Source organism: Malania oleifera, chromosome 3, assembly GCF_029873635.1.
Source record: "Malania oleifera isolate guangnan ecotype guangnan chromosome 3, ASM2987363v1, whole genome shotgun sequence".
NCBI classification, from domain to species: domain Eukaryota; kingdom Viridiplantae; phylum Streptophyta; class Magnoliopsida; order Santalales; family Ximeniaceae; genus Malania; species Malania oleifera.
In genome coordinates, this window is record NC_080419.1 from 870,018 (window position 1) to 895,205 (window position 25,188).

Here is a 25,188-nt window from a genome sequence, read left to right on the forward strand (position 1 = left end):
CGCCATGCATTGACCCCATTTTCCCACCTTCCATCAACTACTACCATTATCAATTATATACATAGGTATGCCCCCATGGCGCAGCTCAGGTGGTTGAGCGGATTTCGGGTGTGCGCTTCATGGAGTCAGGGTTTCCTCCCCACTCGGGTTCGATTCAGCGCCTGAGCTCCTGATTTAACCTCCCTGTGGTGTGTGGGGTCATTCTACAGGGCGTGGGAATAGTCACTGGCCGGTGCGACGGACCGCAAAACGGACGTCGTTGACGGTAGGTGGACACCCGGACGTAATCCAAAAAAAAAAAAAAATTATATACATAGGTAGGCGTATGCAAAACTTTTGAAAATAGAAAATTTCAGCTCCGAGTTCTGTTTCAAGTGTGGGACATGTTATCATTATTTTTAAGATCGTTACAATCACGATAATGGTTTTCCAAGTTATCCACCTCCTTATTGCAAATTGGTTTTACTCGGGGCAAATAAGATTCTTCTCTCTTTATCAAAACAACCCCCTCAGCTTTTATAGTTTTACTCATTTATGTTGATAATGTTATTCTTGCTTCTGACAATATTGCTCAGATTAATGAAGTCAAGAAATTTCTCCATTATTCTTTCACAATCAAGGATCTTGGTGAATTAAAATACATCTTGGGTTTGGAAATAGTTAGATCAGCTAAAGGCATTGTCATATCTCAACGAAAATATGCTCTGGATATTCTCCAAGACAGTGGTTTCTCTGGCTGTAAACCAGCAAATTTTCCCATGGAATCTACTCTGAAACTCAGCACAATAGATCTCTCTCCTCCCCTAACTGATCCTGCATCATTTTGAAGGCTCATAGGTCAATTGTTGTACTTAACTATAACTCGGCCTGATATTGCTTATTCTGTTCAAGCATTAAGTCAGTTTATGGCTAATCCAAGTACACTTCATCTTCGAGCTGCTGAAAGGGTTCTCAGATACATTAAATCTACACCAGGTCAGGGTATTTTTATGTTTACAAACTCATCTCTTCATCTCAAGGAATACTCAGATAGTGATTGGGGTGGTTGTTTGGATACTCGCCGAAATGTGACTGGTTTTACATTTTTTATTGGAGATTCTCTTATTTCCTGGAAATCGAAGAAGCAGCCCACTGTCAGTAGATCATCTGCTGAGTTTAAGTACAGAACTTTAACTACAACTACATGTGAAATTCAATGCCTTCTTTATCTGTTAACTGATTTACATATTTCTCATTCTCAAGATGCCTTATTATATACAGACAGCAAACCAGCCTCTGAAATTGCTTCTAATCCTGTACATCATGAAAGGACTAAGCATATTCTGTTGGATTGCCACTTGTTTCGAGAAAAACTGCAAGCATGCCTCATTACTATAATTCATATTCCTTCTAAGCGCCAACTAGTTGATATATTAACCAAGCCTCTTGGTTCAATTCATTTTCATCATCTTATTCACAAGATGAGAATGATTAATATCCATTCTCATCTTGAGGGGGGGTGTTGGAGCTTACAAGATGATCTGGAGTAAGATCAAGAACCAAACAAAATACATAAAGCTATTATAACTAATATGTGTAGTTAGATTAGTTGTTCAATGGTTGTTATTGTATCTATATATAAGAAGTTTACTTGTATACTACAATTTAATTCAGTTTTTCTTAATGAAGAGAAAATAGATGATTCTTCTTCTTGCTTTTATCTTTGTTTTCAAAGGCTTTCTTGCATTTTACACAACAACCCTCATGAAAAATAAATGTTAAATATTTTAAAAATTGATTAAAAAAAAAAAAAATGCAACTGAATTGCGAATGTTTGATTCTCCATGGGATGACACATTTCGTTCAGTTTCGATTTTGAAATTTCATAACTACAATTTTTCAGTTTGATTTTTAGTTTTGCCCTGACCGAACCAAATACACCCCTAATACATAGTGGCAAAGAGATGGTATTTTATATATATATAATTTTGGTGATTCTAAAATCTTCAATTAATTTTTTTGAGATATAAATTTTTAGTTTTAAATTTTAATTTTAATTTAAATAAAATTTAATATAATTTTATTTATATTTTTAAAAATTTATATAAATTGAAATTTAAGATCGCTTCTAAATATAAAAAATCTAAATTTTGAAAAAATAAAAATAGATTAATGACATATAAAAATGGTAACATAAATAAATTTGAGGATGAGATCTATTCATTTAAGAAGAAATTAAAAATAAGTTTAAACAAAAGAAGATATAAACATGCACGATAGCCATGCCCATACCACACTAAAATATCCTAAAATAATGATAGTGATAATAATTTAAAATATTATAATTAATTTTTTTATATAATATATATTTACATATATGCGCGTAAATATTCATTGGTTAGATCATTGACTTTATTATTATTATTATTATTATTATTATTATTATTATTTTTGGCTCTTTCCTTAGGTCTTATCAAAGCATCAAACCAAATTTAAATTACATTGACCACCAACTTTTCCATTCTCTCGTTGCCCACATGTCTAATTTATAAATGCATTTTTTTTAATAAAAAAATTGTTTCATTTTCTTTTACAATTCAAAGTCAAATTCCTCTCCTACATCAATAAAATTGGTTAGTAATTCTCCACGTTCAAAATGCACATATTAGGTTTTGAAAAACAAAAAAATCATTAACCACCCTTGAAATTTGATAGAAAAATAAAAACATTTTCTAAGATTTCAAAAATACGATAGATCTTTCTTGAAGTTTACCAAAAAGATACAAACCTTCTCTCAAAAGACTTGTGTTTTGCAAAAACTAAGAGAAAACTTATGTCTTTTTTACAAGCCTTAGGAAATGTTCTTAACATTTTTAACGCTTTAGATGAGATCTTTGAGATTTTTGAAACTTTAAGTATGTTCCTATCTTTTTTGTCAAGCCTAAAGAGAGAGATCAGTTTCTTTTACCCTTAGTTTTTTCATTTTTTGTTCCGGTTTTTTTTTTCCCTCGAAGAACAATAATACTTTTAAAGAAGTTTTTCTTGCTCCATTGTGTGAGTGATACATATCATCCTAATTAGTCTCACTTTCTCCACCCGAAATGCATAATTCTATTCGATCGATGCTAAACGTATGCTAAATACAATTATTCCTCTTTAAGTGTCACTCATTATCGCAATTTTTACATTAATTACAACTGAAACCATTCCCCTAGAAAACATATATATATATAGAACCAAATGGATAGGCTATACCAATTTTGTTTAAAATTTAATAAAGTCATCTCTAGTTACATAGTTTGATCATAATAAAAAGGTTAATTATAGTATATCTTAAAAATCATCAATAATTGTCATACAATATTTCTTATCACCTTCATTCGTTCGACTATTGTAATAAATTTAAAATATTTTCTAATAAATTTAAATTTCACACAAATTTCATTTTTTTTCTTTATTGAAATTTGTTAAACTTGTTATTCGACATCAGATAATTTATATGTTCTAATATATCATGGCAAAGGTATAAAGAATCAATCAAGGGAGCAGAAGAACAAACACTATTATTCATATTATTAATAAAAGTATGCACAAATAGTCCACTTTTATAATAATCTTTTCCTAAGAAAACTTTGATACAAATCAAGATAACTCAAAAACTATGGACTCCAACACATCCATCGATCTCAACGTCTCTCTAGATATGAGTTTAAGATTTCCTAAGACCTTTCCTTATCGTTAGGATTGTGCAATGAGCGGGACAATAAATATATATTCACTACCAAACTTTTCATTTCTTGAAACAGGTATGATTGGTGCACATATGTTCTACGTATCCAGTATCTACTACCTAGTTACATAGGTTCTTCATGAGATTCACTGGAATACTAAAATAGTATAGTAGCAATTACCTTATCTTTCATTATATTGACTTGAGGCTTATCGTTATTATTAATATTACCACACTTCAGCGAAACCTGCATTGAGGTGCTTGTTGTCTAGGTTTACCACCAACGTAACAGTTATCTTTTTTTTTTATTTTTCTGTGTTCGATGAGTTGTATCTTAATCAATTATTTGAGTGGTTTATTTTGATCGTCTTTTTGATTGTTAGTTCAGTTGCGATTGGTTGTTGATTTGATTGTTTACTTTATTGCTAAGCTTTTTATTATTGTAGCTTCCACTAACTTGTTTAGTTCTAAAATATCTCTAGCATCTATAGTTGTCATCAATTTGTCTTTTCCCTTATTATTTTGAGTCCATATGTGTCTTTTAATTTTTTCATTATTTAAAAATGTTTAGATAGATAATAAGTGGTTCCAATTCATATCCTTCTTAATATGCATCCATGTTCCCTTCATAGTGGCAGTTTGTCAATGGTGGGGGCTTTGTGGTCCTTCGACCATCAGAAATTGATATGAACAGCGATACAATATTATATAAATTAATATGAACTGTTTGTTTGGCTCCAGACATTAATAAAATAATAAATGAGTAAAATGAGGCATTGATGGCTGGGCCCCACTCCCTTTCATTCCATTTATTGAAGCGGACCTTCTGAAACCCCCACCTGTGCACCTTATTCACGTGGTGGGAGTGGTAGGACCCTTCTCTCTCTCTCTCTCTCTCTCTCTCTCTCTCTCTCTCCAATTACTTTTTTACGTCAAGTATTTTTATAATCTCATTAATTAATTAATCATTAAATAACAACTTTATCAAGCTCCCAAAGCCGGCCTAACTCAGGGTGACAAAAGGGATTAATGGGCCAAGTTTAGACGGATTATAAATGAATTAAGATTAAATAAGTTTGAGTTCAAGTTCAAATTGACTTGTTTATTAATGGGCGACTGCTATATAAATCCAAATCCACCGTTCAATAAATGAATCACTACTTAAAAAAATATGATTTATTTATTTTAAAATTTTTTAAAAGTTTCATATAATTAAGAAGATATTTAAAAAAAAAAAAAACACTCCATTTTATTTTTAAATGGGTGACCCACAACTATTTCAAAATACTCTTATAATCATATCAAATTTATTCCTATAACTATTCAAAAATATTCTAAAATACCCCTATAACTATCTATAACTATCCAAAATGTCATCATAATACTTTATTTTTTATTATTTTCTTTAAAATAAATTAAAATTAGAAAGTTATGAAGCACGAACCTAATACGTGAGTATGGCTAGTCATAATAAAACTTATGCGTGTGTATATTTATAATTGGTTGCATTATTTTGACTTTATTCTTTCCTATCAAAGCTAACATAATAATGCATATTAAACCTAAATTAATGAAGAATGCCCACATATTCACTCAACCAAATCGCATTGCCTCCACTACACTTTTCCAATTAATTAAATTCAAAACCCTAACTCCTTTCCTTAATATAATAATTGGCTGTGATTCCCATGCATGTTCAGAATGCATCCATTACTTATTTTATTTTTAATCTTCAAAGTGCATCCATACAAATACATAACCATGTGTCACAGTTCGCCTTTTTCACACCGTTGTGAAGGGCCGTGCGGCGCTAGCTAAAGCACTCTTGCTTAACTAGCCAGCCTTTTGTTTACCAACATTCATCCACGAAGCACTTTCATTAACATTCAATCAGATAGCAGCGGAAATTATAATCAATTCATGAAAGCCGTGACAACCAAGCAGTAAATATTGAAGCAAACGTAATTCATTAACAAATCCTCCGTTGACATGTTGTACTTAGCGAGGGAGGCAAGTAGGCTAAGCATGTTGACAATTGCTAGTGAGTTTTACAATGATTGATGAACACTCACCCTCCCCTAAAGAGGTTTTTATGTAATTATCATCCTGGCACTAGGAAACATCAAAGTGACCGAGGAGTCATACTGCCATATTTGGCTTACAAAGACTCTACTAGCAGAAAATAACCCTACACTAGTATTTACATGATGGAAACCCATCCTAAGCACACGAGATAAGCGGTCATAGGCAAGCATAATGCCCTGAACAAGCTTAGCCCGTGACACAATGCAATGATACCATTAAAAAAGATTTTCCTAATATCTTTAAGATGAGGATAATATGGGTCATTCCTAATTAGCCCCACAAAAAAGATAATTCTTTTTTTATTAATTAAATACAACTATTAATTCCTCCTTAATTAATTAAATGAAACTCCTATATTGTATATTTTTGCATTAATTATTGTTAGTATTATTCACCCAAAAAAATAATATTTTAATTTTTTTGATTTGACCATTATGCATGGAAGACTAGTAGTTTAGAATCTTCAATTTAGTTATCCATATGCTATAAAAGTTTTAATAATTTTGACTTTCTATATATGAAATTAATAATAATTACATATGTTTATACTCTAAAACAAAATTAATAATTAAAAATTAATTTTTTAATCAAACCAAATCAAATTTAACTAAGTTATCCAACATGTATCAATTCAGTCAATTAATTAATTAACTCTTATCTTATTCAAATATTTTTAATATATGCTGCTAAATAATTAGCACACTCATTTGAGGAAAACGCAACCCTTCACGATAGTGCTCCTTTAATTTTTCATCAACTTCTCTATTTTTACTATTTTTTTTGGCAACATTGATCTCTTTATGAATGGTATAAACTCTCTTTCTCCTTCTCTCTTCGAGAAAAAAAAGAAAAAGAAAAACCAAAACCTCTGAGAAGACAACATTTCTTCTATTAGGTCGTCAAATCCAATGAAAATATATCCAATAGTGAGTGTCACATGATAAGACATTTTTAAAATTTGATAGGATCTACTATTTGATATATTTTCATTGGATGGGAGGGTCTAATGCGATGAAGGACCAAGTTGATCCTCCTCGAGGGCCTAATTTTTTCTCCTCTCACCAGCTATGAGGTTAGAAATTCTCTCTCTATCCCAATATCATAAAATATTGTTTAAGAAAAAATAGATTATGTTTTTAGGGCAATTTAATTCATAATGTGAGGTGGGTTTACCAAGTTAGAAATTTCAAAGCTACAATTACATTAGAATCTCTCTCTCTGCAAGAATACAAATTTAAAAAAAAAAAAGTCAAAACATATTTTTAAGGCAATTTAATTAATTTATTGGAGGTGAGACTATATATAATATTAGAAAATTCAAATTACCATTAAATTAAGATTTCAAAAAAAAAAATTGACATTAAAGCAAAATATTGTTTCATTCAGAGTAAGTTAATATACAAAATTAGAAGAAGTCTTTTCCCAAATTTGTTTTAAAAAATAACAATATGTCATTAGACAAATAAAATTACATTTGGGGCATTATAACAGAAAAGCTAATTGATCAAATTATTTTGGACGAGCCAATCGTAAAATTTTGATCATATTTTCTGAAGAAAAATTAGTAAAATAATTAAATAAATCAAATATTAGTCTTATGATTTTAAAAGCTCTAACTATAAAGCTTGGAAATTACATTTCATAGTTTTTCTAATTAAAAAATTAAGATTTCTCTTTAAAAAATTCACACTAAATACAATTTTTACAAGTTAAATCAATAATGTTGTGCTCCCGATTGTAGTAGCAAATTAAATTACATTACATATGAATATTTTAAACAATCTATAAAATAGGGATAGAAGATAAGACCACCACCCTCCACTAAAGGAAGGTTTTCTTTGCATTAGGTGCCTTCTTCGCTTTTTCACGTCCGCACCTTATAAAAATAAAAGCCCTTCCTCCTGATAATCCGGCCATTTCCGAATTTTAATGCTAAAAAATAAATAAGTTTTTCCTATGGTCAAAGAAACAATTTTGTCTAACCTATTTTTCTTTCTAAGCAAACACAACATGTGCCTAATTTGGAAAATAATAAAAGCATAGGGCATATGGTAGAGACGACCTCTATGTTCTTAAAAGGGGAGACTAATAATCTAATGCCAAATTACGTATCTTTTTGAATGAGATTGATGCAATTGTTGATCGCAAATAAAGTTATCCAAGAGAAAAAATGGAAATGTATCCTTGAACCCGTTTGCTATTATTTGTATTTTCTATTTTTAGTTTTTAATTTTTGTAACCAAACAAATTACTACTTTTAAAATTTTAGTTTATATTTCTGATTTCAATTTTCATTTCTATAATTTTTGACAATAATATTGAGCAGCTAGATATAATTATTTGGTTCGTGTTTGAAAAAAATTGACTATAATTCATTAAATAGATAAGATAAGAATTTGGGATTATTCGAAACCTACAAATGAAAAATAAATTTTTTTTTCACAACTAAGTAATTAATTTTTTTTTAAAATTTTATGATAAATAAATAGATAAGATAAAAATAATAATGATACTAATTATCCATAGTTGCAAACTTCTTAAATTTTATTTTTTACTAAAAAATAATTATAAAAAAAAAGCATGCATTGATTAGTATTTCAGTTCGATTACAAAGCAGTTATATGATGGTTAATAAAGATTTTGAACAAGTAAAAAAATTAAAAAAAGTTATAAAGTTGCTATTTAGTAATATGGATGGGTAGCAAGAGTTAAAAGGACCATTTAGAGATGCTGAAATCGAAATTAATTGCAAAATTAAGTACAAAAAATTATATTTACAGTCATAGACATTATAAGTTATCAATTAGAAAAATTATGCAGTGTAAGTAGACTCGACACTCGTAGAGAAAATAATATCTAAGAGAGAGAGAGAAAGGAGGAAAAGGAGGCGTGCACGTGATCCGCGGAGGAGGCGTACTGAAAGGGTTTTGGCGGAGGATGAAGAGCAATAAAACAAAAGCTAGAAAATAGAAATAAATGGGACTGGATTTGGGTTTCGCTTTTTAGTTTTGGTTTCAAAAATTATCATTTTTTTATTGGACAAGCAATCATTATGAGCACATGAAATAGCAAGGGAGGTACTCTCATCGAACGGAAAATAATTTCTGCCTTCCCAAACACAAACCCAACCCATCGCATCCCCCCCTCTCTCTCTCTCTCTCTCTCTCTCTCTCTCTCTCTCTCTCTCTCTCTCTCTCTCTCTCTCATATATATATATATATATATATTCATATAACACACATACAAAGAGAGAGAGAGAACCAAATCTACCCAGTTCAATTTACTTCTCTCTAAATCTGTTCTGAGGTTTTGTGTTGACACAGAAACAGGAACAGAGGAGGAGGGGAGATCCATCGATCGGTCGATCGAGCTCTCACGTCCGTTCAAATCCTTGTTATTTAATTATTTAGTTGTTTAAAAATTGATGCTGGGAAAGAAGGGGACGGAGAAGGAGAGGGAGAGGGAGAAGGAGAAAGAGAAGAAGAAGAGGCAGAAGAAGGAGAAGGGAATGCAACTGGGGAAATACGAGCTGGGCGGGACCCTGGGCGAAGGCAACTTTGGAAAGGTCAAATACGCTGAGGACATCGAATCCGGCAAGCCCTTTGCCGTCAAAATCTTGGAAAAAACCAGAATCCTTCAACTCAACATCTCCGATCAGGTCCGTCTTCTCAAATCTCTTCAATTACTTTGCAATGGGGGTTCTGGGTTTACTTAGCATTTGGGCAGAAGAGAAATTAATTGTGGGTTTTCATTGATTGATTCATTGGTTGTCTGATTTTAATCAGATAAAGAGGGAGATTGGAACCTTGAAGCTCCTCAGACATCCCAACGTCGTCAGATTACACGAGGTATGTTATGTATCCAATTACTTTCTACATGTATGAATGTTTGTACGCGTATGTTCTCTCTATATTCAGTGGATTGCTGATTGTATGAATGCCAAAAAAAATGAAGGAAGGAACAATACAAAGACAAAAGGAAGAAGAAGATTAAGAAAGAAAGAAAGAACAATACCATGAATGATGAAAAAAACAAGCATCCTGTCGGAAAGAATTTCTTTCTGTGCCATTTAATTTACCTTTCTTTTTATATAAATTTGGATTTCCCGCAATCCCAGAAACTCGGATTCCCATCTTCATATCTGTTTGCGACAATAATAATAATATTAATAAAATAATTTTATTTTTTTAAAAAAAATTATTATAACAAAATAAGAATGTTGTAATTCAGAGATGTAAACCTATTCCATCATGTATTTTGAACCTATTCCATCATGTATTTTGTAGACGATGCATTTTTCATTTCCATTGTATTAATATTTTTGTGCAACTAAAAACAGTTTTTAAGTTCTAAACTTAATAATACCCATAGGCAAAAAAATAATTTCAACTATACTTCTATTTTACATTAATTAAGCTGCACCTGCTCAACTCCCCCATTAACTTCAATCTTCAAAAAATAACGTAAAAAATTAAAACATATTTAATTAATTAATTAATTAATATTTATTTATGTTTTTTGGGACTAGTCAAATTTGGACCACAAAAAAATTTGAGCATTTTTTTGGGATAATATTTTTTGTTATTTAAAGTGAATAAATATATTTATTTATTTATTTATTTATTTTATTATTATTCTTAATTAATTAATTAATAATAATAATAGGCTGGGCCGACCAAACACGGGTGGCCCGTGAATCGAGCCTGACATGGAATGGCTGACACGCAATGTGGGGTCGTTGGCAAATGGCAATGGATGGCATCCTGACAATCTTGACCACATCGCCCACTCTTTCCTCACCACGTGTCCCCGTTATCCTGCCTCACAATAATTAAATGATAGCTGGGGGAGTGGGCCCATGAGCAGAAGTGTCCAAGAAGCCATTATAATCTCGTGGGCCTCCTTGGCAGGCCCAACTCCCCTCTGGCTCTAGCCCCTTCCCTTCGACTTCCACAAATACAACATATACATTACTGTATTAGAAATTCACCAATTATATTAAAATCTCATTTTAACAGTTTAACCTTTGCAATGGTTTTAATGGGAGAACAAATGCAGAAAATACAAGACAAATAAATCAATTTCCTTTCTCATTTGATTCCCGTAAAATGCAAATAAGAGAAATGAAACTGAGAGCAAAAAATAAACAAAAACAAAAAGAGCATACTCCCCCTCTCTTCTTAAACCAAACGATGTGGGAAGAAATTAGTTTATTTTTCTTCAATTTTATATGAAATTTTTTACCTTCACTTTTTTTAGGTTTATGAAAATTTTAAAAAATATAGACTCGGACAAACTTGTACATGATACTTAAAGACCTAGTTATGGTGATTCAAATATTAAAGAGTTCAGCATAATTGCATATGACTTCAGTACTTTACTATGTTGTTAACGTATTATGTAATTTATCCCATCTTATTACAAAAAGAAATGATTCGTCATTAATTGCATTGTGTAGCTCAAGCTTTCAACAGACTATATTGACACATAACTGGCTGGCCCAGCCATGTGATGATACTATATTGTTCATTCAAATTTGAGCATAGGTTGAGTAATCGGTGAGTAGGCAATGGGTTGGTGATAGACATGCAAAATTAGGCATAATTGAACACATTCCCACTATGCCTTTTATGCCAAAACTGCTGTGTGCTGCAGCAGACCAGAAAGTTTCATGTGAATACAGCCGTGGCCCTTCCACTGTCTCTGTCCCATCCCTGTAGGTTAAACTCATAATGTAAATAATAGGTCTCTTTTCAAAACAAAAAACCATAATTGCCCATGGTTATTTATTTATTTATTTTTTAAATAATGGTGTCCGAGACCTCTATCTTTCATCACTTAAATACTAAGTCATTATCTCAAATAAAAAGTCACAACCCCAAAACTGGAACCTTGACCATTTAATCAGAAAGTCTTGAGTTTGCCACTTGGACCACCTTTGAGGTGGAAGGGGGTATAGTTAAATTCTTAATTGATTCTTCCCCTTGGAGCTCTATCCAAATGCTTCATCTTCATTCTTTGTAGTCATCTTCCACATTACCAAATTCAAGAGTTGAGGGGGCCTACAAGATGATGTTCCATTTTTTTTCCCTGGCGTTTGATTACCATGTATGTCATGAACATGCAGGTTTTAGCAAGCAAAACCAAGATTTACATGGTTCTGGAGTATGTGACTGGTGGTGAATTGTTTGATAGAATTGTAAGGAGCCTCTTTCGCCATGCAGAACTTCAATTTGACTATTCTATTCTCTCCAGGTTATTGAGCTTTTATTTTTTAATATATAGGCATCCCAAGGGAAACTCTCAGAAGCCAAAGGTAGGAAGCTTTTTCAACAGCTGATCGACGGTGTGAGTTACTGTCACAATAAAGGTGTTTCCCACAGGGATTTAAAGGTTTGATAAACATTTTGCACATCATAATCCCATAGTCAATAGTAGTTAACATGTTATATATTTCCACCATTTTCAACGTTTGCTCTTTTACAAACTCTTGCAGCTGGAGAATGTTCTTGTTGATGAAAAAGGAAACATCAAGATATCGGATTTTGGCCTCAGTGCTTTGCCTCAGCATTTTAGGGTACATTGCCTTCATGAAACCAGTCCTCTTTAAGTTTTCACATTTCTTGTTCATTTACTAATTCCTTGTTCATCTATAGGATGATGGGTTACTGCATACAACCTGTGGAAGTCCCAACTATGTAGCACCTGAAATTCTCGCAAATAGAGGGTATGATGGTGCCGCCTCCGACATATGGTCATGTGGGGTTATTTTGTATGTAATTCTTACTGGATATCTCCCTTTTGATGATAGAAATCTTGCTGTCCTCTATCAGAAGGTATTATAAAGTTGGCCTTGATCAATTTTTCATTAAATGTTTTGTCTAATTATTCAATATCTTTAAAATATGAGTCCAAAAGACACTTATGGTTTACCCTTGGGGGTTCAGATTTTTAAGGGGGACGTGCAGATACCCAAATGGCTATCACCAGGTGCTCAAAACATGATAAGGAGGATTCTTGATCCCAACCCTGTTACCCGGCTAACCATGGAAGGGATCCAAGCAGATGAATGGTTTAGGCAGGACTATATTCCAACCAATCCTGATGATGAAGAAGAAGATATTTATATTGATGATGAAGCGTTCTCAATACATGAGGTGGTAAGAACATGGGTATCCCCAGTTGTTTGTGTCCATATGTTTTTGCATATATTTCCTTTTTCACCAAGACTGAAAAGGGACTCCTCTTTTTCTTTTTTTCTTTTTTTTATTTTTGAGGTTCAGCCCTCTGAAAATGAGAAGAATCCAGATTCACCCCCCACCATCAATGCCTTTCAGCTGATTGGAATGTCCTCTTGCCTAGATCTCTCTGGCTTCTTTGAGAAAGAGGTGAGGACTAAGCTGATGAGCTGGTAATTTTGTTAGTTGTGCTTTCATTATTTTGTAAAGCCGATGAACTCTATAAGTTTTAGTATTTATCAATGAAAGGGAACCTGACTGCGAATTATATACATGTCTTCTTACTTTAGGATGTCTCAGAGAGGAAGATCAGATTTACATCTAATTATTCTCCAAAAGAACTACTTGAGAAAATAGAGGATACTGTAGCCCAGATGGGATTTCGAGTCCAAAAGAAAAACGGAAAGGTTAGTACTGTGGTCCTGTATATGTTCACCTGAGGCTTTTGACCCCCATGATCAGACTCATTTTCGTTGCAGAGGGTTGTATTCAAATACAGATGCTCATTTCTCACAGAACGAAAATTCAGAGAGCATAATGATAAAAACTAATGCTTACATCAACATAAAACAATCTAACGAAGTAGAAATTATTATAAATTTCAGAAGTCATTTTCTCCCTTTTGATCACTGGTGCCAAAGTTGGCTATTTTTACTTAAGGCACTTACCTACAGATTTCTCACTGGCCTTTATTATATTTCTTGATTACCTGTAACAATAATGTTAGTTTTATTGCAATTTTTACTGAAAAGTTGGTATACTTTTGCCTATATCTAGCTTAAAGTGACGCAAGAGCACAAGAGCCAGAGGAACACGGGTTGTCTTTCAGTTGCAGCAGAAGTAAGCACTTTCAATGTTTTGCACTTTAATTAGGTCCTAACGCAATAAAATTTTTCAATGGTACTAGTGTTCCATCGCCGCTTCTCTGAAAGTTTCTTAAATTTCATGGTACTTCTCTCTTTAATTCTGCAGGTTTTTGAGATAAGCCCGTCCTTGTACGTAGTTGAATTAAGAAAATCGTTTGGAGATTCATCATTGTATAGACAGGTTTGATCTCCCCCTTTCTCTCTTCCCCCCCCCCCCCCCCCTCCCCCCCCTCTCTCTCTCTCGGGGTAACTCTGTATGAGTGGGTTTGAGCGTGATTTCTGAGAATTAATTTTAATGTCTGATATGTGCAGTTGTGTAAAAAGCTTTCAAATGATCTGGGTGTATCTACGAGCCCAGCAATGTTGGCCACAGGACCGTGAGGGGAGGTTTCTGTGTTGAACATAGAAAATGAACAGAGAATTGATGTAATCCGAATTTATGTAAATATGTTCTTTGTTGACATTGAATTAGATATATGATAGTATGGTCGCAATGAACTTGTAGCCTGCTGGCTATCTTTTTGTTGTTGCATCTTCTGTTCAGAGTTTAGCTGTGCCCGGATTCTGCAACATTTTCAAAGTTCATACTATAGATGGATCAAGTCAAGCGAGATACTTGAACCTGACTCATGACTACATGTTCTTAAAACTCTCAACTCAAGTAAGCTCAAATTGCCTATAAAACAATATTAAATAGAAATATGAATATTAAAAAAGTTTGCCAAAAATGTAAGGACCTTCTTGAGATTTCAAAAATTCAGTTGACCTCTTTTGAGGATTTAAAAATGTCATAGAACTCCTTTAGGTTTGTCAAAAAGGCACAAATCTTCCCTTATAAGACTTACCTTTTTTCAAAATATAAGAGGAGGTTTGTGTCTTCTTAGAAAACTAGGAAGGTCCCTAAAAAATTTTAGGATAGTCTTTGAAATTTTTGAAACCTCATGAAAGTTAGTGTCTTTTTGTCAAACCTTAAAAGAGGTTAGTGATTTTTGTCCTAAAATTAAATATATGTATAAAATGCAAGTATAGAAATAATAAAAATAGCATGTGGGCAGTTATAATCTTGAGTACTATTACAGAATTTGCTATTCAAGTAATTTAAATTTGGCTCAATCCCAAGCATAGCTTAGCCATTAGAGGATCTAACCAAAAGTCTAGTTAATTCAAATTATTATAAAAATTATTTGCTTGTATGAAGGAATAGTTGTTAGAAAGAAGTCATTATCACTAAATCATTCAAGCCAAGCAATAGGAGCCTTTAGTCATCACCTCTAACTTGATTGACTTTGGACAATAGGAACCTTCTCATCACGATATAAAGACAACTAGCAACCTCTATTTTAGTTGTAGGAATCCCCTTTGTACATCATCATTCCTTAGCTACAACTCTTGATGGTAGGAACCTTAATAGGCCACTACTCAAGTTGAATTGAACAAATAGGAATCCATTTATCAAATAAGAATCCATTATTTTTACGAACATAAGCAAAAGGGTTATAAATGTAGAATTTATAACTTAAATTGAGCTATGGATTAGGAAGATTGATGGACCATTGACAAACCCACCAAGCACCCTAATTTGTTGTTCTGGTCTTCTTTTTTTGCAATTTGACAATAAAGAGCAATTATAACATAAATGACCTTTAGAACTGTGTGGAAGGCCCAAGGTCAATTATTCAAAGGCATATGGATGAATAATAATGGCGCAAAGAGCCACTAAGTTAAAACACACTATAGGAGCGAATTGAATCATGAATTTGGGCCAAGGTTTAAGTCCCAAGTTACTCACTGATCCTTATTTAAATTGAGAATCAAATCCCAAAGTTTGTTATCGTCTAATAAGAGAGTTGACTAAATTAGTATTAACTGCATTTAGATGATATAAAACTGACATGAAGCATCATATCGTATGAACATATACTAATGTAAGAGATAATTTCTTATTTTAATCTTTTCATTGCAACATTTCCATTTGCTTACAAGGCTCTAATGATGTTGATATTTTACTCAATGCTTTAAATAATTGTACTATATACATAGTACAATACCCACAAAACAGTGGATATATATGATACAATTATTTAAAGTAATAGGTAAGAAAAAGTATGATATTTGGTAAGTAAATGTAGCATTACTATTGTTAATAATATATGTGTGTCTATTGGAAAGATAAAAAAGGAATGCAAATATTATCATATTAAAAAATTAAAATTTTCTAGCCTGTCAAAAAAAGCCAAAAAAAGAAAAGCAGTCCAAATTGAATTCCAATCCTAAGAGTTATAGTGTTTGACTTTATAGACCTGAATAGATTTTGAATTCTAAGAGATATTTTGAATATAGATCCAACACTCCTGTCTATGCCCTTCTTTTTTCATGTTCTCTTGTCCCCCATCTTTTTTAGCAATGACAGTAGTGAACATATATCAATTCAAATAACAAAACAAATTTAATTTGTGGTTATAAGGCTAAATTGCAAATAAAACAACTATATTCTAAAATCAACACATCAAAGCCTCAAGGTCTCACTTCATGATGATGATTATATGAATCCATTTAAAGCAATATCTATACAATTTAAGTTCAAAGTGTCTTAACTCGAGTTAATCTATTTCTGTCACCACCTCTCACATAACTTTCAATGCTAGCTAAGAAATCACTCTTTATTAGAAGTGTGTCACTTAGTAATGTAAATCATAAATCATGTCGACTTTATATTTCATCTATGTTGTGCCTATATCATTCTAGGAGTGTTCACTTTTTATTTTTAGTTTTTAAAATTAAACCCCTCTTTTATCTTATCATTTTCATACAGTTATTTATTTATTTTAAATGCACATTTCTTATTTACAATATTTTATTATGTACAAAATAACTAATTTTAATGTTGGGATCTAAATTTGTTTGGAATTATGAGTTTCGAAACTTGAATTTAAATATATAGGAATTTAAAAGAAATACCTGAATTTGAATTTCTTTGAAATAAAAAAATACAATACAATTCTGCACCATGTTTCATTTAAATTTACGCAAATTCAAATCCAATAACTAAATTCTATACTCCCAAACACCTAAAAATAATAAATAACTCCACAGCTGCAAAAGCTTTATATTATGGTGTAGCATTTAAACCCTGAAGATGTCGGGCAAATGGGTATTCTTTCTCTCCCTCTAACGAGGTTTTAAAGTCTGATGAAGGATTACTTTAAAACTTGCACTGAACAACTTCATTTTCAGCTCATAAAATTTTGGAACGGGAAAAAAAATTTCTCCAAAACTGCAGTGTGGGTAGCTATTATTTCTAAAATGAAAAATGGAAGAAAAAAAAATTGCAATATACATAAAAATACAATATGAAAAACAATTTTACTACTTTATAGCCTAAACACTTCATAATGAAGTATTAAATGCTAATTAAGATACACAAACTTTAATTATTTACTGTACAGAAAAATATTTACATAGTGGGAAGAGAAAAATAGGGGTTAAATTAGATCCCAAAGCTTCTCCTTCACTCAAGACAGAAGCAAGACTAACTCATTGCTAGACTGTCATCGAGCTCTTTCCAGTCACCACTGCATATGCCTAAATCAAGCCACCTCTGTCTGCCATTTCATGCTTCTTATTCAACATGGTTCGATATTGATCATCTCTGCCTTCTAAATTACGCATAATTTCAACCTGCAGTAAAAGTAGGAAACATCATTAATTGACAGAACACAGGAAGTCTCTCATCCTACAGATTTGGGATAGCATCTCATCTTCCCGTAAGCCAGCAGTGACTAGTGAATTGCAATTCAGGACAAGCCTACAGCAAATGCCCAAAACCTTGGCAAGATTTTGGAACTTTTGGTAACAAACAGGATCCAAGTTGGGTAAACATTTTAAAAGGTCACATTAAATCTTTCTCCTAAGCAAAATACCTAACACAAGCAGCAAGTATTCATAGACAAGCCACTTTGTATTGCTTAACAAATACCACCAACAAAATGATCCATAAGCAAGAATAAAGTTCAGCTAGGCGTGGCAATCATGCAGCTGCAAATAGTTAAAAAATAAAGGCAGCCCATCATTTAGAAACCCAAAGCATCAAAGCATGTACAGCATGTATGTCAGAGGGACTTGACATCCCCGTGAGAAAAAGCCCAAAACTTATCCTGAGAAAAAACCCAAAACTTATCCTTTCTTATAATCGATGCATGTGAAACAAGCATGTGCATGCAAAACACTAAAATGGTCCATACTTCTTGTGGTTTCAGTGATTATTTCTACTATAGCAGGCTTTGATACCTGTTTTTGGAACAAATCAAACTCATCAGAGCTCAGAGAACCATCACTGTTTGAGTCAAGGAGCTGCATCATCTCCCGTGCATCTTCCCCTTGGGCACCAAGCTCTTCCATCACCTCCGTTAGCTCCTCAACGCTAATCTTGCCATCTCCATTTTTATCGAGAAGGCGGAATACTCGATCTCTCTCGTCAATTTCTATAGTTTTGTGGCTTGTGGAAGGAAGATCTTTAAGGCGCAATGCTGCAAGTTCAGCTGCAGCAATCATGATGGCTTTAAGCCGTTTTGCCTGGTCATAAAAAAAAAATGCAATCATCAATTCAGTTTTTAAAGCACATGATTGTACCTTACACAATCTAATTTTGAGTTATCCCTTCAATAACAAGTAAAAAAAATGGCAAAGATTTTGTAAATGCATAAAGGCAAAAATTTACATCCCAATTTTGACTTTTGTATGACAAATGACTTGAGGTGCATAAACTTTCAGCCACACTAATATGAGTATGAACAACACATGTAGGGTGCAGGGGGTGGGGGGTTGTAAAATGTGTATCCAAATAATAACTGGGATTACTATTTAGAATTTCCATAACATTGTAATTTAGATTTTTACCTCTTCTGGATCAGTAAGACCACTCTTGTACAAAGAATGAGATGCAGTTCCACCAGAAGCCAACATATCCATCTCTGTAGTCCGTATTTGTATTTCCATGAGTGGTCTAGTCCTGCTGTCATCACTCACATCAACTGCCATGTGCAAACTTTTATAGCCATTAGCTTTGGGTCTAGCAATATAATCTTTTGTCCTGTGTGGCATTTCTTTCCACATAGATTGGATGATTTCATGTGTCCTGTAGCATGCCTTCTCACCTATTTCTGGTACATCTACTACAGATCTAGGTTTCAATATGATTCGCAATCCTAAAATATCATTTACTTCTTCAGGCTTACGCCCATCACTTAAAAGCTTCTTCATGGTGCTATAGCGAGTTTTATAGCGACCTTTAACTGAGATATCATCCACCATTTCAGATAGCAAGGGATCTGTTTTTAAGGATTGAAGAAGTTGCTCCTTGTAAATGTCTATTAGAGGCTTATTTCCTGTCTCATGGCTTCTCAGCCAAGTATCAACATAAAGGTATGAATATGGAAACAAATATCTGAAAGAGAGGTCTTCCAACTCCAGCGATAAAACATTTGTTCCCACAGCATGAGCTAAAGGAGCATGTATCCTCATAACCTCCAGGGAAAACATCTGCTGTTGATATCTTGGCAGGAAATCTAGATGTCTCATCGTATCAAGCTTGATGGCTAGGTCAAGAATCAGAGCCCTTACATCATAGTATGTCAGGCAGAATTTTCTTAATGCAGCAGCAGTGTCATCATCAACAACTTCTACTTTTGTATGAATTTCCTTAACACGCAAACTTTCATGCAATAGATGAGCAGTAGCAGTACTGATCCGATCCCTAACATCCTGTATGGATACAGCACCTGCCTCCAGAACCTCCCGTAGTATGCCAGCTGAAATAACTTCTGCATCCACCTGCAAACACATTGTCGGTAAATATTCTAACTAAAAATGTAAATAAAAAATTGGCCAGCAGTTTCAGAAAAGAAAATGCTCTCACTTAACCCTTTTGAGAATGGACCGTAAGCCACACACACAAATTGTATTCTGAAGTTTTTACAGAATAAATAGCTTAAAGATATCTATAGTTTTGGGAAGAGCATATGTCAATTATTAAGTTACATCCATTTAAAATGGAATACAGATATCTTGGAAATATAATGCCATAAAAAATATTACATTAAGAATGCAGTGCCTTATGTAGCACTGAAATGAGTAACTTACTTCATATGCACAGCAAATCAATGAACTGGTGTTATACAACACAAGTGGTTTTTCTATTATTTAATTTTTTAATTTTTCCTAATTAGAAAAGTCTTTTCCTTGTACAATTTTTCCTCTTTACTGGACAAAGAAAGTGTTTGGGAGAATAATCACATGATTCTCAATACTGCTTTTGCTAATTTGTGTCATTTATTATACTCCTTCAAGACAAAATAACGTTAGGACCAAGGGAGTTCTCATGGATGGGCTTGATATACATAGGTGAGCAACAAATTGACCCAAAAGCTTAAGCCATTATGTCTTCGGCCCAACCATGTATGTAAGCACTGGAATTCTCAACAATCTCCCCCTCACTTGTGACTTCCAACACTCCCCATTGAACATAAATCATTCTTGATCACTCCATATCATGCAACCAACTAAAAGTCATTACTCAACCATGGGTGCGGCCATAAAACCATTGGAGTCGCCTGTCTACAGAATTAGCATCCGTAGGATCCACCGCTCCTCTTCTACAGGATCAACATCCACAGGAACACATGCATGAATACTCAAGCCCAATTTGAACTTTCCCCCTTGAGCGGAACCTTCTCCGTTGTGGGAGCAAGCTCATTTCTCCAATAGTTTGTCATGTAGGCATTACCCCCATGGCTTCCATGCCTCATATTGCATTCCATATGCCTCCAAACCAATCCTACCTTCCACCTCTTGACTCTATTCGAATCCATCTACCAAGTCTAGATGATCTTTATTGGCATCAGGTCACACACTTGGTTCTCCAATTGTCAGAATGTTAAGAGAATTAGTTTCACACCTCGACTTTATGATGTTGTACGCCCAAAGTTACAAACCGATGGCACTGATACCACTTGTTAAGACTAAGGGAGTCTTCATGGGTGGGCTTGATATACATGAGCGAGCACCAACTTAACCCAAAAATTTATACCATTAGGTCTTGGTCCCAACAATGTATATAAACATCCATCCTCCACTCAACTTTTCCAATGTGAGAAAAACTCACAAGCGGAATTCTCAACAAATAATTGTTGCCTTCATTGCATAACTTTTTTATTACTTCCACAAGAAAACTCTTTCCAATCCTACTACCTACTTTTAGGGCTCTATTGATAATCAGGATTCGTGCCAATGACAATGTATATATAAATTATCAGTTAGCAATATAGTTTCAACAGATATAGTCAGGCCAAAAGCCCACTTCAGGAATTTTAGAAAAATCTAACTGTTTCTTGTAACAATCTTATTTATTTCAATACTTTTATTCTTTAGGGAATATTTCTAGAATATTTAGGCTTTAATTTGGGAATCTACAGTTTTCACTTTAGTTTTAGTAGCAAGTCAAGAATCCTATAAATATCCAGCTGTAATGGGTTGAGTTACAAATTGAATTTGAGTGATCTGTATGTGCCTAACTGCACATGGTGATCCCTCGTGAAAATATACATTCCTTTATGCTCCAATCTCTTTCTATATCTACCTCCCATCTCCTTAATCCTACATCACTCTTGCTTGGATTAAGTGAAAAAAAAATTTGTACCCATAAATGTGTATTGAAGTTTTGTGCTCTTACAATGACTTTGAGATTGGGAAGGGTGAATTTAAAAGGGATACCAAAATTAAGGCACACATTTAGTGCACATAATTGTGCCAACAACTTCACATCCCATGTGGATTCTGTAGTCCTTAAACAAGCAGAGCTTCAGAAATTTTTATAAATAAACACAATCAGTTTCACACAATCACCGCACTAATTATAACAAAAGATTGAATAGCTATGAATCTTACTCTTGCCTATTTTGTTCTTGGTGATATTCGTTTTGTAGTTTCCACACACAGCTAATCTCAAACCCAAAATGAAGGGGAGTGGTAGGATTAGGTAGCTGTCAACTCATTTCTAGTGACATGATCTCAAAGTTTGCTATGTCATGTGATCTTATAAAAATAAACACATACATTTTAAAAAGATAGGAATTTAATAACCTTCATGGATAGAAAATGAAAAGTCAAATAATTTTTTTCTTAACTGAGGGTAGATTGACAGATTAAGCTATTCCAAGTCAAAGTTTACTTAAATATAGGGGCATTTAACAGCCTTCATGAGTAGAAAAAGAAAAGTGAAATAAAAATTATTTATTAATCGTAAGGGTAGATTCGATTGATGTATAGATTGCAAAGTTATTCAAAGTAAGGGTTTAGTTACTCAATATAAGATGCCAGCTAGGTATATGCATCAGGAAATAAGATAAAGAGAAAACAAAAATGAATTAGTATAAGAGAACTAGATGGTGGAACTAAGTGAGAGAAAATGTATAAATATAAAGATACCTTACACACACTATAAGGATTAATATGATTTTTCTGTCAGAAATATAGTAAAAGAGGCTTAAGGTGAATTGAAAGGATGATTTATAATTGGCATAAAAGATTCGGAGGAGGATGAGCGCATCCAAAAACAATGAAATTATAAATAATGTGGTTTAAGACAAGTCAACAGTGCAGAATGGGAAGAACTTTGAAAAATATAAATAAGCAAGCAAAGACATGCAAAAAACAAGTGTTAAGTGAAGCTAGGCTTAAAGGATATAATAAAATTATATACTAGAGTTTTCAACGATAAAGATGGAGAGAGGCATACAAAAAATTGCTAGGGCTGGAGAATGAAATAGTAGAGACTTAAGTAATATCAAATGTATAAAATGGGGATAACAAATGTTTGTCAAGAAGAAGATAAAAAGAACAACACTGAAATTATTTTAAGAAATTATTTAATGAAAACAAAGTACAAGGCTTACACACAAAATGGAATAATGAGGAAAATGCTAAGACTTTATATCCATCAAAAATGTAAAATGAAGTTAATAATTTTCTAAATTATACAGAAATGAAGTTGTTAGACTGAATGATGTCCCTATTGAAGTTTGGAAACTCTACGAAGATAAGAGGGTAGTAATATGGTGGACAAATTTATTTTAAAAATTATAAGGATTAAGAGAATGCAAGTCGAGTATACATGTGTATATATATATCAAATCAGACACGCACATAAACATGAATTAGTTTATGATCTTGATCTTCAATCATGTACCATGCGCCACATACTCCATGGGTGTTTTCCGAATCTTCTGCAAAGTTCTGAGGAGATACAACTACCTTCTTCCCTACTTTGATATGTGACTTTGATGAGGAATCACACTTGACTTAGGGTGAAGGCAAGACCTATCCCTCTTGTTTATATATTAGCACATGGAAAACCCTACCTATCACAGGCTCCCTGTGTAAACAAGGCCGACACACAATACCATACCATGGACTAGTGTTTTAAGGCACAGAACAGTCTCCCAATCAAACGATATAATTAAGCTTAACAAAAAATAAAGTTCTCTGGATTAAAATGGATAACATGTGGCCACAACAAGGAAGATGTCAAAATACACATAACCTCGTGATTGTGCATTAGGTCCAAGATGAAATCATGCATATCATTGTGAAAACACACACAATCTCGTGACCATCCATTCAACACATAAGTGTGGTCAAAACAACATGGAAAAAATGTGATCAACATGCCTGTTTTGCAAAAGGTCCAAGCATTTGCCCAAAATGATCTAGCTTCAAAGAAGCTCCTTGAGACTAAATTGAACTAATGTCTTGATACATCACACAATGAGACTGGACCAAAATGTCTCCAATAGCCTCAGCATCCTTCATGATGTATACGCTTCTTACAAAAGCCAATTAGGACCAATATCAAACCTGTCTCTAAAACATACCATGATGAGACTAAACCATAATGTCTCTATGTTTCACAAATAATGCTTACATCAAAGAATTTAATTGAGATCAATATAAAAAAATGTCTCCAATTTAATCATAATGAGACTACAATCTCAATATTTCATAAATGACACCAAACAAACGTCTCAACACATACATATATAAGTCATAATATGGTCATATCAAATTTACATACATGTGCACACATCATAGCAGGCAATCACTAAATTGATCAATTTTATTGTTCTCGTGAATAATACAACCATAAAGGTATAATTGGAATCTATCATTGTAATGCATTCCCACTAGCTCCAACACATCAAAGGGTTTCAACTACACTCATGCTAGTCACATGCTCCTGTAAGACTTTAGGGGTTAATCCCTTAGTCAATGGATCTGCTATCATCTGTCTAATGCTATGTACTCAATATGAGTCTATTTATCCCTAATCTTTTCTTAGACAAATAAATATTTGATGTCTATATGCTTCAACCACGAAGAACTACTGTTATTCTAAGAGAAACTAACAATAGCAATATTATCATTATATATTAGTTGCGGTCTCATGATGGAATTAACCACACGGAGTCCTATAATGAAATTTCGCAGCCATAAAGCCTTACAAAAATATAACTAGATGTGAACTTCCTATCATCCAAACATCCTACATAGTCTACATCAAAATAACCAATCACCTCAAGATGATCTGATCACCTGTAAGTGAACATGTAGTCATTAGTAAAGAAAAACTAAAACATGAAGAACAATAGTATTTTTATTCAAATAACTGAACCGTGAACACTACATGCTTTAGAGAGGATACAAGCAGAGGTATTTATACACTATTACATGATACAGGTAATAATAAATAAGGTATCATAAATCCCATGATTTGAGATAAGATCTGCTTTGTTGCCATATATCTTTTTTTTATAATCAATAGGCTCTGATTTGTTAGGCATATATGATCCTCTGACAATTGACTTTGGATCTTTGACACTCAGTCTTTGTTGTGATAATTTGCCTCGGATCTTCGTCATTTAAATCTACAACGAACATATGTGACCGTCAACAGTTTTGCTTCAGAATTGCTTTCTGAGTGTGCCGAGTTGTGATGCATTGTTAACACTCTCCCGCAAACTTTATCGAGGTTGGAGGAAAAGTTTGTTGCGAAAAAAATAATGAAGAGCGGCCTTTGAGTGAACTTATTGTTGTATTTCCAGGCGTGGCCTGAGGGGGCGGTAATCCAGCCCGATAAGAATTGTGTAAAGGTTGGAGTTAGCCCTGTGAATTTGACCTAGGGCCTTCTCTGCCCCGCAAGGAGAGTTTGTAAAGGTTGAGGTCAGCCTTGTGCTAATTG

At 33.3% G+C, this 25,188-nt stretch overlaps 2 protein-coding genes across 8 annotated transcripts in view; one reads left to right on the top strand and one right to left on the bottom strand.

Moving 5' to 3' along the window:
• The first annotated feature begins 8,627 nt into the window (after positions 1–8,627).
• LOC131151664 (CBL-interacting serine/threonine-protein kinase 1) lies at positions 8,628–14,430 on the top strand. 6 transcript variants are annotated; one of them, XM_058102986.1, is made up of 13 exons: positions 8,657–9,452; positions 9,580–9,642; positions 11,922–11,993; positions 12,080–12,187; positions 12,291–12,371; positions 12,451–12,521; positions 12,606–12,630; positions 12,742–12,954; positions 13,072–13,182; positions 13,323–13,439; positions 13,810–13,872; positions 14,005–14,079; positions 14,211–14,430. In XM_058102986.1, the coding sequence occupies exons 1-13, from the start codon at positions 9,219–9,221 to the stop codon at positions 14,277–14,279; spliced, it is 1,302 nt and encodes a 433-aa protein (XP_057958969.1). In that variant the 5' UTR covers positions 8,657–9,218; the 3' UTR covers positions 14,280–14,430. The 6 variants fall into 6 exon arrangements, with proteins under 6 accessions (XP_057958967.1, XP_057958968.1, XP_057958969.1 ...); XM_058102987.1 differs by having other exon boundaries at positions 8,658–9,452; positions 13,078–13,182; XM_058102984.1 differs by having other exon boundaries at positions 8,628–9,452; positions 12,451–12,630; positions 13,078–13,182.
• Positions 14,431–17,249: 2,819 nt separating this feature from the next.
• The window catches only part of LOC131151663 (probable GTP diphosphokinase CRSH, chloroplastic), a 36,234-nt gene continuing 28,295 nt past the window's right edge, over positions 17,250–25,188 (bottom strand). Inside the window, exons 2-4 of one of the 2 annotated variants that reach the window (XM_058102981.1) lie at positions 18,795–19,727; positions 18,186–18,470; positions 17,250–17,576 (exon numbers count right to left, since the gene is read on the bottom strand). In XM_058102981.1, coding sequence (XP_057958964.1) covers positions 17,481–17,576; positions 18,186–18,470; positions 18,795–19,727 — 1,314 coding nt within the window. In that variant the 3' untranslated portion in view covers positions 17,250–17,480. Of the gene's footprint in view, positions 18,471–18,794; positions 19,728–25,188 lie in introns of both variants that reach the window. The other variant, XM_058102980.1, reaches the window with a different exon arrangement.

Excerpts from the sequence above, each read along its gene's own strand:
- LOC131151664 (XM_058102982.1), top strand. The coding sequence starts at position 9,219 with ATGCTGGGAAAGAAGGGGACGGAGAAGGAGAGGGAGAGGGAGAAGGAG. Across the intron at positions 13,183-13,322 it reads CTGGCTTCTTTGAGAAAGAG|GATGTCTCAGAGAGGAAGAT; the intron begins GTGAGGACTAAG and ends TTCTTACTTTAG. Across the intron at positions 13,873-14,004 it reads GTCTTTCAGTTGCAGCAGAA|GTTTTTGAGATAAGCCCGTC; the intron begins GTAAGCACTTTC and ends TTAATTCTGCAG.